The sequence below is a fragment of the Dipteris shenzhenensis genome, chromosome 12 (assembly GCF_047967505.1).
Source record: "Dipteris shenzhenensis isolate YYH24624 ecotype China chromosome 12, Dip_SZ_1.0, whole genome shotgun sequence".
Classification (NCBI taxonomy): Eukaryota; Viridiplantae; Streptophyta; class Polypodiopsida; order Gleicheniales; family Dipteridaceae; genus Dipteris; species Dipteris shenzhenensis.
In genome coordinates, this window is record NC_141607.1 from 40,689,439 (window position 1) to 40,702,441 (window position 13,003).

General features: G+C 42.9%; 1 protein-coding gene across 1 annotated transcript; it reads right to left on the bottom strand.

Moving 5' to 3' along the window:
- Positions 1 to 822: 822 nt before the first annotated feature.
- Positions 823 to 3,543, bottom strand: LOC147896222 (calmodulin-binding receptor kinase CaMRLK-like). The gene has a single exon (XM_087382139.1). The coding sequence runs from the start codon at positions 3,335 to 3,337 to the stop codon at positions 1,052 to 1,054; it is 2,286 nt and encodes a 761-aa protein (XP_087238265.1). The 5' UTR covers positions 3,338 to 3,543; the 3' UTR covers positions 823 to 1,051.
- Positions 3,544 to 13,003: the final 9,460 nt, after the last annotated feature.

Sequence of the window (13,003 nt, forward strand, 5' to 3'; positions counted from 1 at the left end):
CATCCCTCCACCTCAACATACCATTGCCCCACACAAAGGAGCACTCTCATTGGTACACCTCAAATACCTCTTTAATCCCTTAATTGGAGGCGCTTTTGAGACCCCCTTTCTCCCCTAATGCATGTTTCCTTGACATTGATATTGTGCATTGCACTCATGGGGATTTCCTGCTAGTCGAATCCAAAAGCCCATTGATTTTGTATCGGTTGGTCACACAATTCCTTCTACTCTTTGGCATGGCTCTCAAAGTTAGGTTGATGGTTTTGGCATATTCATATTTTCAAATTGTAAATTAGATGTTCATGTGAATTAATGTGGATCTTGCTTTGTTGCAAGCAAAGATGTACGAAAAGGGGACAACATGCATTTACTTCATTAGTTGCATAACGCGTGTTTAAAAATGTTAAAGAGAATTAAGCATCAATTTTTCTAAACAATTAGTAGGTAGGAAGTTTAATTAAACCTTAAAGCTTCAATTTTACTTATCTACCCTTCTTTGAAAATTCATGTTTGACAATAAACATCCTTGCTTAGAGGTTCTCCACTAGAAAAAAGGATTAAGACATGTCTTAAGATTACGACTCATTCCCTTAAATATTCCTTCAAAATTGGTACCATGGTCTACCAAGGTAAGAATCTAGATCTTTACACCTACTAGCATGAATATCGAAGTTGGCCTTTCAAAAGATCCCCTAAATCTCCAGTGGAATAGCCATATTTTGTTCTCAGGAATAGGAGAGCCATATTTTGTTCTCATGAAAATGCCTTGTGAAGAAGAGAAATTACCAAATGTATTAAGTTGGTTGGAAGTCAAGTAGGGTATTGAGCAAGAAAACACTGGAAAACATACCAATGGTAGTTCTACAACATAAAAAAATATTTACATCCTTGGGGATGGAAGATGCATATAACTTGATCCAAAGGGGATTGGGGGAGAAGAAAAAGTTGTCAAAACTTTAGTGCTTTTGAAAGGCGAATAGGATGAACCCATTGAGTTAGGACTCTATTTTGTGTGTAAGATTCACCCCCCACAAAATAAATATACAAGGATTTATATTGTAGATGATGTGGCTAGATCCTTGAGAAGTCCGACAACCTGCTGGATAGAAGGGCGTTTGGCGGCATAGTCGGCGGTGCACAAGTATGCTATATTTAGCATGTCAAGGGCGAGGTTAGGGAGGTGGAGCCGGGCGTCGATGGCCACGTCGGCGCGCTTCTCCTTGACAAGCTGGCGCACCCAGGCCACGAGCGTGGCACAACCGGGGGCATAATTACCGAGGGCGTGTCGGCCGGTGGCGAGCTCCATCAGCACGACGCCGAGGCTGTACACGTCACCTTTGGCGGTGACTCTATCGGGCGACTGTTCGGGTGCGACATAGCCAGGCAAGGGAGAGCGACGGAGGCCGAAGCTACCACCGTAGTTGGCTAGTCGAGCCTCTACGACAAGAGTGTCGCCGACGACAACAGGCTCCAAGAGGATAGTGGAGGGGTCGACGGAGCCATGGGCGAGCGGGTGGGAACAACCATTGTGCAAATAAGCGAGAGCTCGAGAGACTCCGAGTGCCAAGGTGAGTCTAGTGTCCCAAGGGAGCCCTTGGGTCAAGTTATCTTCTCCACCTTTCTCCCATGTATCCAAGCTCCAATCTTCCACCTCCAAAACACCCCCAGGTAGCTCGTGCATAGCCTCCTCCAAACTCCCCCCCTCCATGTATTTGTAAATCAATAGCTTCTCCTCCCCTACCACACAGTAGCCCAATAGTGGCACCAAATTCTCGTGCTTCATCCTCCCCATCGCCTCAAACACCCTCACCGCCTCCCTCTCCTCCATTTCCCTCCCCCCTTCCACCACCTTGATTGCCACTGACCTTGCCCCCCCTCCTCCCCCCCCCCCCTCCCCCTCCCCCTCCCCCAGCACCCCCGGTAGCTTGCACTTGTACTCCACCCCCCCCCCCCCCGATCCCACTTCTGCATTCCTGTCGAACGAGCCCGTCGCTTGCAGCAGGTCCGCGAACGTGAGATTCAGTAGTGGCTTCTCGAACATCACCACCCCCACCGCCGTCGGGTTCTTCACGTCTGCTACCCAGGTTCCTGAGTCTGCTTCGAATGAGAACGGGCCGATCTCAGGCACGTGCTTGTCGCCATGTGGAAAAGGCAACCGTGGCTTGCTTACCACCCATTTCGTTCGTCGCCTCCTCCTCTTGCACAGGATTGCCGACGTGACAGCGATTGATATGATTCCCAAGGACGCACCCACAACAATTCCCGCAAGAGCAGCGGCTCCTACTCTCAAAGAAGCTTTGCGCACAGATGGAAATGCTAAAAGATGGGAAGGAGGTGGGGCCAAACTGGGAGCGGGAGCGGGAGCAGGAGACGGACAATCTGTGCAATGGAACCCCGAATTATTGAAGAACGATGATCTCCCAAACTTATGAATCGCATTGGAATCCACTGCAACTGTCAAACCGTTGTTGGATATATCTAATCTTGACAGTTTGGAAAGATTTCTATAGCCCTGCTGATCTTCATTGAAATTCCCATTCAAGTCGTTGAAAGACAGATCGAGAATCGTGAGATTGATCAGCCGCTCAAGACTCGGTATTGTTCCAGCCAGTTGATTATGTTTCAACTCTAGAATCATCAAGGAAGTCACCTGGAAGAGGTTTTCTAGAAGTGTTGATCCATTCATTTTGTTGAAAGAGGCATTCAAAATCTGCAGACTGGTACATTGGGAGAAAATCCCTGAATCGATACGGTTGCAGCTGATTTTGAGCACGCTAAGGTTGGTGAAGGAAGTGCAGAAGTTTTTCGACAGGGAACCACCAAGATTATTTGCGGATAGATCCACTCTTTGTAACGGAAACGCGCCTGACAATTTTCCGATACTGTCGATTCGCCCTTGGAAAGCATTCGATGAAAGATTAACATAGGTGAGGTTTGGTAACCTCCAAAGTGTAGGCGAGATCGAGCCGTTGAAATTGTTGCCTGAGAGATCGAGATGGTATAGCCTGCTGGAGTTCCAAACATCCTTCGGGACGTCGCCTGTGAAATTGTTGTGGGACAGATCAAGGTAGGTCAGATTTTGTAATCCTCCGATTGTGCTGCTCGCGATCGTCCCGTTCAGCTTCGATGCGTTCAAGTGCAAACGCGAAATACGTTGCTGTATACAATCTACAAACGCCCACTGGCAACAATCAGAAGTGTTCATAGAGGGCAAGCGTTGCGAACCGAAAAAATTTCTGAGGTGGGAGCAGTCGTCGGTAGAGGAGACGAAGCAGCCCATGCAAAGAAAAATGGTTGCAAAAGCGGGCCAAGCGACTGGGGGAGGACGGGGCTGCATCTGGGAGGTGTAGAGGAAGTGAGAGGAAGCTAGCAGAGGGGGGAAGGAATGTAAGGGGGGGGGGGGGTGCAAACGTGGGGAAGCAGGGAGAAGAAACTGGTAGCGAGGAAAGCCAAAAGGAAAGGCTAGGATGCGAGTGAGCAAAATGAGAGATGGGAGGAGGAGGGGAAGGAAGGGAACAGTAAGCTATTGAAGCAGAGAGAGAGAGAGAGCTGGGAGGAGCAGGCAAAGCTGTGAAAATGGAAGGGTGTGTTGACTGTGGGGAGACGTGCAAAGGTTGGCAAGGTCGAACTTTGGCGGGGACGGTGACGCAAAAGACGGATGGTTTGTCGGACGGCGAAATTTGACCGGTGCAAATTTCACGTTTTTTTTTTTTGACGACGTGCACCCCGGATAGCTCCGCCCGTTTGGGTCTTCTCCTTCCGTGACGTGCTCACGTGAACTTTCATCCACTCCCTCCGTCTCATTTTCATCAACCCACTTTCCTGTATTCTGCCGGAATGGTCCTCGCGAGACGCACTTTCCGGGAAGAAACGCACGGTAGCGATCGTCGCAAGCCCTCGTCGCGCACTTTCCCACCCGGAAATGGCCAACCACTAGCCATTCCTCCATGTGGCGAGTCCTGACGAGGCGGTTGGAATTTACAAAAATCGCATTGTGGGTGTCTAGGAGGTACTTGTTGCAGTGGCGGAGGGCCACGTCACGGAATTGACTCACCTTAAAGCGCCACCCATATTCCTATTCTTTGATCCAACAATTGAGATTTATCTTAATATAAGTGGGACCTTTATGTATTCTCCTTTGCAAATTCATTACTCGTTGGGAACTTGGCCATGTTCCACCCACACCTTCACCCTTTCATATATTCTCCTTTTGACATTAGTTACTCGGGAACTTGGCCATGTTCCACCCATACCCTTCACGAACGCTTTTCCCAACCTTCCCAACTAATCTTTTAAAGCCCTGATGACATGATGGGAAAAGGCTTCTCACTTAAAATTTAATTCCCCATGTTAGATATCTTGAAAAATCTGGATTTATTGTCTCTTTGAACCCTCTTCACAAATAATATGTTAGGTGAAAATGTGGATGTAATGTCTTTTTCAACCCTCTTCACACAAAGTAGTTTTCTCCACGAAACCATTGACCTCAAGAGCAGTGGTTTTGTGGGAAGAAAATGGGAAAAGAAAGGTGGAGGACCCACCATCTCCTTGAATTTTCCATCGGAAAGGCGAGGAGTTCAAGGCATGTAGGTTGGACAAGTTTTATGCCCTTTTGCCATAAGGCAACTGCATGTCAGAGCTAAGGAGCTGGACAATGAATACAAAGAGGACAAAAGGAGACTTGGGGGTGCCCTGGTGGCGACCAATCATGCCCTTAGAGCCACCATGTAGGGTTCAGAGCGGATGCAATCCTCTCGACTTTATTGGTTGAGGTAGAGTCTGCCATGAATGTCAGAGAAATGGAAGAGGCCTAGTTTGTAAGGGTAAGAGCCTTAGCTCTGGTTGGAGGTAGGTGACTGCCCGACCAAGCTCTTCTTCTAGTCCTATAAGCAACGTAGACCAGAGAGCTTGTGGATAGGGTAGAGGATGCTAGAAGGTAATGTTGTAACAAAGTACTGGCATGTGACCGACATTTTTCAGTAGATGGTTGGTGAGGATGCCATGCAAGATGCGGACTAGTTTGGTAGCCTGCAAACGGCTCTTCATAGCCTGGATAGCAATGTATTGGATTCTCAGAGGGCGACCTTGGTGGGCCCATTCACGACCAAGGAGCTGAAGAAAGCTCTAGATGCAATGGAAAAGGACAGAGTTCTGGGCCGAGATGGCTTCACAATGGAGTTCAGCGAGGATTTTTGGCATCTGTTGGGTGTTGAACTTACAAGCATGGTGAATGAAGTGACCAAAAGGGGCTTCCTATCCGAACACATCAATGCACGCCTTGTCAAGCTCTTTCCCAAGAAGCCGAACAGGATCAAGGTGCGAGATAAGCACCCCATCACCATGCTCAATGTCTCGCATAAGATCATCATTAAGACAATAGCTCTCAAGATACAAAGATCTCTATGCGACAGTTACAGAATGGCTTTGTTAGAGGCCATGGAATATATTTATAATGTGTCTCTCACTCTAGATTTCGCCTATAAGATGGGTCAGTAGGTGCTTTTCTTCGGGATAGATTTAGAGATTAGATAAGGCCTATGATCAGATTTGTTGGGATTATCTTCTGGTTGTGATGGATCGCCTTGGCTTCAGGCAAGGGTTTCTCAGGTTAGTTCAACCATTGTTTGGCAATGCCTTTGCAGTTTTATGTCTCAATGACTTGTAGGATGTCTTTCTTGGATACTTCATCCATTCCATGTCAGAGGGGGCACTAAAGGGTATAAGTGGGCTGGTATGATCTCAAGAGGTTGGTAAGGCAAGGTTGCCCACTTGCCCCCTTGCTGTAGTGGGGACTGTAATACACATGTTCAAAGAGTCGGTGGACTCGAGCTGAATTAAAGGGTGAGGCTGTCATCAGGGAGCCACTTGGCAACATAGCTATTTGCAACACTATGTCCTTATCCATGGAAGATTGTGATAGTGTGAAGCACCTTATTGACACCATCGAATAATTTTGGAAGGCGATGTAGCTGGCAGAAAACTTTTGTGCTTAGCGTGAGTGATGACCCGCCCGTAGATTGACTTTGTGAAATGTAGTTCCAAGCAGTACCTAAAGGTAGATTGGTAAGGTATCTCAGGGCTCCCATTGTCTGGGCCACTTCAGTCAGACATACATTTTTGTGGTTCAAAGAGAAGATTGATGCTAAGCTTAGGGCCTGCCCCAGTGTTTGAGCTTGGGGTGGAATGCTCACTTCCTAATCATTCAACAAGTCTTGGTAGCTACTACTACCTACATGTCTTCAATATGGAACTTAAAAAAGACACACTGCATGGAGATCAAAAGGTTGCTGCGAGTCTTCTTATGGATGGAAGAGATAACAAGAGGAGAATGCACTATATCCTGTGGGAGTTGATGAAGTTGCCAAAACAATAGGGCGATTTGGGCCTTCCAGATGTAGGCAGTAAGAGTGTAGCCCTGATAAGCAAATGGTTTTCGAAGCTCTTCACAAAGGGTATCTCTTGGGTTGAGCTCATGAAATACTTTATTGAGCAAGGCAAAGGAAAAGGGGTTGGCTCGCTGGCTTTGTATGACAGACGATCGTCAGATTTTTCGATTTGTATTGTAGGTTAGATTTAGCTACAAGTCTAGTGGCAGAGTGGAAGACTTGTATGAAGCACTTGATGTGGAATGCGCTAGTCTGTGTGAATTTTGGTGGACTCATGCCTTTAGAGGGAAAGGCGAAGCCTTTGGTTGGCATGGTGTAATGCAAACCAAAAATCTCTTTAGAAAAGGAGTCAAAGGAATGTGAGTCAGGTAGTCTGGGTATCTCTAGACAAGCTCAGATAAGGTTTTCCCTTACCCAAGGGGAAGCTAATCTGATGGCACCTACTATGCTGGAATAGGTTCCCAATGAGGAGTGGCCATCCAATTATGTGGCCGCGGTGGAATGGAGGGCGTCGCAATGGAGGTTAGGCAAAACCCGCCTCCAGATTCTGGAAGATCTCGGCCAAGTCCACATTAGTGCAGGGTCAATCCTTGTGAAGGAATTGAATAAGATGTGGTCGGTGTTAAAGGGGGCCAAAGTGGTGCTAGAGGAAGATTCAAAGAAATATGGAAACAATGTTCACTTGGGAAGGCCCGTTTTTTACTATGGAAAGTCATTCATCAATGGCTTCTAGTCAGGGGTCGTCTGGCCAAGAGGATTAGCACCAACCCTTTAGGGGTCATCTAACCAAGAGGATTACCGCCAAGCCTTCTAGTCAGGGGTCGTCTAATAAATCCAAGCAATTGACTAGGTAGGCATGGTCAAGAGTAAAAGCCACAATCAAGGTGGCAGGTTTTATGGGGTGCTTCTATCTGGGGGGTAGCTGGCGTAGGGCCTTACTTGAGGATAGCTCTAAGCTCCCCTCCACTTTCGCCACCTGTTGGCCATACATCCACGTGACTGTTCTATTGTCGATCTAGGAGGTTCGCAATAGCATCATGTTTTACCAGTAGTTTGGCCTAGGTCTGAGGGAGTTTACTTTATTGAGATTGGTTAGAAGCTATCTGAAGTATTTTATTAAGTTGTTGGTAGAGAAGGATCAAAGTGTGAATAAATCCCTTGCTACAGTTGAGGCTAGTTTGTCTGTGTGGTAATAGTCTGAGCTGCTTGTAGCATAGTTCATGGGCCTAGCCCTCTTTTTTGACCAAATTTTGTATGCGGTCTTGCAATTGGGGCTAACCAACCTCGAAATATATATAAAACCTTTTTTGTAAAAAGAAAATGCCATAAGGGCCGTCGTTGAAGCTCTAAGTAATGAGCATTGTCTATGCCTATAGGACACTTGCATGAGGTGTCTTTGCTTTTTCTTCACACTATCTAATCAAAGCCATAAAAAGGTTGTCCTTTCAAGCCCCACCGTAGCTTTGCATGTCTTCATCAAGGACTACTAAAGGAATAATAGCCTTTTCCAAATCTCCATGTGAATGCTCTAGATCCGATGTGCAGCATAGAGTTGAACTGTGTCTTGGTTGTACATGGCTTGTAGATTGAGCTAAAGAGATTGCTGTATCCCCTTTTACTGAAGTTGAAACAAATGATGAAGTTTATTGGAATATGATTATTATGGGTGCCTTAATGGTGGTGGACATGTGATCGATCATAGTGCCATCTTTGTGTGAGTTGTGTTGCCATTTTTAACTTGTCATCTACATCAAATCTTTCGAGTCTTGATAAGATAGTTGGGTCATTAAGACACCAACTAGCAACTTGCAATACAGGAAATCTGTTGTAGTTCCTACCATGCTCTAAGGCCCACATATGCACCAGCTCTAAAACAAGGTGATAAATACCATAATAGCCCCACCAATGAGTAGCACACAAAGGAATACAATTGAAATAGCAAGAAAATTAGAGTTGCAATGTGGAGGATAGAAATGGGAGAGTAGAGGTTGAGCCTATTTAAATAATATAATAACTTATATCTACTACAAACCTTTGGTTTCTCTAAAATATTTTGAGGATTATTTAATAACTTGAGTGCATTTTCCTATGTAGTGCTATGCCTTGTGAAGGAGGAATGTTGGATATTAATAACCCACGTGTGAGCCCCACAACAAGGAGGAAAATGAGGGAGTAGTGGATTCTCAATGGAGATGGATATCAAATACTAACCTCATAGTAACCTTGAGTTGGATCCAAATGAAGACCCAAATTTAGCTCCAAAAGAAACCCTGATTAGGTTTTGGTAGGAAACCTATACTAGGTTTTGGCAGGAAACCTATACTAGGTTCTAGTAGGTAACTCGTATGTGATCCAAAAGGCAATAGTAGCACTAACAAGAAGTTTGAAATACATTGAAAAATGCTAAAGAGAAACTTTCAAGGTGTTTCCTAGTACAAATATATTCAAATTATTGAGAATGTACAAAGTGGGATCCACATGATTAGGTAAACCTGTTGATAACTCGGATGATGAATCATAGCATGGATTTTGGAGGTTGGCTTGTTATCATCCAAGTTTTCATGGCTCAATGGATCTTGGAAGCCATGAAGGTCTTCCAAATTGAGGAAGTAATGGAAATCCTGAAACCAAAAGGTATTCTTTTCAACACACAAATTCACCACTTAATCAATTGGAGAAGAAGAGCATAGTCACACCACGAGAACGACAACAGAATGGGTACAATCTCCCCCCCCTAGATGAGTGGCTCACGCTTCCTCATCTAGAGTATTTATGATATTTCATAAAAAGCACCAAGGAGCCAAAATTATCCCTCTCATCCAAAAATGAGGGATTTGCTTTACATAGCCATCTTAGGGCCCAAAAAATGAATTATGTCCACTGTAAAATATATTACTCAAACTTGCAATAATAAAGAAAATACAAAATTGGCCCATGGCCACATATAATGCACTATGCAACACCTCGATCAGTACCCTCGCACTAACTCCAATCCTCGCTATGAGTTCCATCACCTATACTCAAGCTGCCAATTACATTAGTTATTAACAATCGATTGAATGAATCACTGAATCAACCAATTCCAACATAATCGCGCTCAAAGCACAATATCAAGCACAACATCAATAACACTAGCAACATCAACGTTAACATGGAATCACCCACAATACCGACCATCTAGCATGGCAAAACACAAGCTAGTCAGGCATCCCCAACTAACCACACAAAGTATCCACTAGGACCCCTGCTGCGTCCGGTGTGCTCCTATGGAGTACTTTGCCAAAGTCACACTTGACTGAAATAATAATGTCCAAAGCAAGATATATTAGAAATATAATTTTCATAACAGATCCATAGCAACAATCAAAGTGGCATTATGATGGTGTCCCATGCTAGGACACAACAAATCCATATTCATTGCCGCTTCATCAAGGATCAGATCGAGGATAGGCTAATAAAGTTGATAAACTCCCAAGTGTCAGAGGAGAATGCTCTCATATGGAAAACCCTATTTATCATGTGCATTCAAGTGATATTATTAAATCCCCCTTTTTGTCAATTGTAAGGCTTCAAAATGGCCCCATTTCTATACAAACTTACAAAATTGGAAAACCAATTCTTTTTTTAAGAAATACAAATCTTGGCTACTTGAAATCCCTATTAAACCCATATGCTATATTTATATATGTTGAGTGACTCCCCCTGAGAGAATGCTAGCAATATCTTCACCAAGGCTCTATCTTGGGAGTTGATAGAGCACCTCATGCAATGATTAGGTGTAGATGCACATTCGCTCAGTGAGAGAGGGTGTTGAAGAGAATTGCCCCACATGATTCGAGGGATGCATTGCTAAGAAACCCTATGTATCCTGTGCATTCAAGGGGTATTTAAAAAACCCCTCAACTAAATTCCCCCCTGAATAAAACTACCCCTCTTTACTTATGAACCAATGTATTTTTTTTCTAAATTTGAGCTGAAAAAACTTTCCTATAATTGCAATTTCCCCCTGAGTTGAATTTAAAAACTCCTTTTGAAGGCATGTGGTACACTAAAATTTTGTAACTCACAATGTGAACCTTCTTAACCCACATGTGAGTCCTTATATGAGGAAGACTTGGGGAGTTCACTAAGAAATATGGAAGACAACACATGAGTTCAACAAAAGGGGTTTGATTTTCTTGAAAACTTAGAAAGAATACACATACAGAAGGGATACTTAAAACTCCTTATATTGAATACATGTGATGTAGGGAAACTTTATATAGTGAACTCCATGGGGAGGAGGACAAGGAGACAAGCGATGGAGTAGTCAAGATTCAAGATTCTTAATGCAATTGGATATCAAATGTTAACCTAGAACATATCTAGATGAAGGCTTAGATTTGGTTTTAGAATAAGCCTAGACCATGTTTTGATAGGAAATTGAGACTAGTTTCTGGTAGGTAACTAGTTGTTTGAGAGAGTAGGAGTCCGAACTACGAACAAATGACAATTAAACTTGCTAACAACTCGAATGACAAATTGTAGCATTGATTTTGGTGTTGAATTGTCTGGCAAAAAATAAGGACCTAATCTCCATGATTGTCAAGCTAATCCTATGCATCAATCACCACTACCATTTGCATAACGGTGAGCAAAAGAGAAGCTTAATAGGATATCAATTAGCGATGAATTGCCACCATGAGCAAAAGAGAAGCAAAGAGATTTATAATTTAAAATTTTTATTCTAGGTGGTGGAGGAGAGTGTTTCATATTTTTGGCATCAATTTCTCATAAAGAGAGAAGAAAAATAAAGAATATGTTTATACAAGAGCCCATACAGCTCTTCTCTAGATTGATGGTTAATGAAGGATTATAGTTGTCCTTTGTTCCCATCAATAAAGTTTGTGCTTTGATACATAAATGTCTAATGAGTCAAGAAGGCACAAGATCAAGGAAGTATGAAAGATGCAAACCCACAAAGATATGTTTGAATGAGGAGTCAAAAGCATAGTTTAGCTGGTGCAATGCGATGAAATCCTCATGTTGAGGATTAAGCTCGGGGGGTATACTACTAAAAAATCCTATGTGTAACACACATTAAGGTATTAAAAAGAGCCCTTACTAGAAAAATTTTCATGAAATAAATTACCCCTTTTTATTTATAAACTCATGTTTTTTTTTAAAATTCAGATCAAGAGGAAGACACTAGTAAGTTTGTATAAGATTTACATATAAGGGGTTTTAATAATACCCCTTAAATGCACATGATATATAGGGTTACTAAGTAGTGATCCCCTTGGGTTCAATAAAAAGTATTTGAAGTACCCCTTAGTCCCCTTCTGTATGCGTATTTTCTATGACTACACAAGAAATGAAACCTCTTCCATTGAGCTTACATGCATCTTACATATTGCTTAGTAAACCCCAAAAGTAATGGTCATTTCAAAACTCTTTCAAAATTGAAGAAAAAATGCACAATTTCTTACTTTTGAAGGGAGTATTCCATTTAATTTTCATTTCTATGCAATATTTATCACTTTATACACAATGGTGTTTGAAGGAAAGCTTAGAAGAATACTACTATACTATTATGCTTCTTTCCTATTATTATAGTTTTGAATAAACCCATACAAACCTTAACATTGAGTAATAAACATGGAGTACAGGTAGGGTAAGAGCAATGTGGAAAAAAACTCAAAGAGATTTAGAAAATCCTTGGGCCGCCCGTGTTGGAAACATAATAGGCAATTTATTAATTAGTTACCAAGTAATTTAAGGAATCCATTGCCCCCCTATCCACATTTCTCCTATATATGAGTTGAGATATCTTTTGTACTCCCTAATTCTAACTTCATTTTAAGACTATTTGAGAGTGGTCGAGAAAGTAAATCTCTTGAATATGTGCATAGAGTGGGATGAAATACATTTGTTATGTAAATGGGCACACTCAATGCCTTAATTCGATTGACCTAATCCACTAGATTCATTATTCCATTTAAGAAATCAATCGAATTCATTAAAGTAATGGCTATGATCTCCAACTTAAAGAGTTGATAAAAATTTGACATCCATGTCCATAGATGAGAAAGCAAAGGAGGGCACTAAGGCCTACTTGATAGTGAAGGGCCTTTGTTTGCAAGCTCAAAAAGTAAGAGGAGTCAATTTATGTTAGTGAATGTGTAATGCTAAACCCTTTGAGTTTGAACTTACATCTTTTTTGGCCTCTCCTCTAATAAGCGTATTTGATGTGAAAAAGGGGTGCTTCAATAAAGGCCTACTAATTTCGATAAGAAAAAACTCTGACTTGGTAGCATTACCCTCAATGCCGTGGCAAATGGAAACGTTTCATGTTTAGCCCATAGGGACTTTAGTTCTACTATGTGGAAATATGCTTTATTTGTGTAGGTAGAAGCAAACTAAGGGTAGGTCCATATGTGTGGGTGTTGTGGTAGGCAAACTTAAGTGGCTTCGTTGGTGATTCTTACCTTGATTTTTTTTTGGGTGGAGAGGCCTACCCCCACTTTTAGACGGCATTGGAGGTCAATTTCGAGTTCGTCCTTTATCCGTGCGAGTTCTTGTTCCCTAGTGACATCCTTATTCTTCACGATTTTGACGCACTGCATGCGTTCCACATC

Bases quoted from the DNA above. Each gene is read 5' to 3' on its own strand.
- LOC147896222 (XM_087382139.1), bottom strand. From the start codon at position 3,337: ATGCAGCCCCGTCCTCCCCCAGTCGCTTGGCCCGCTTTTGCAACCATT.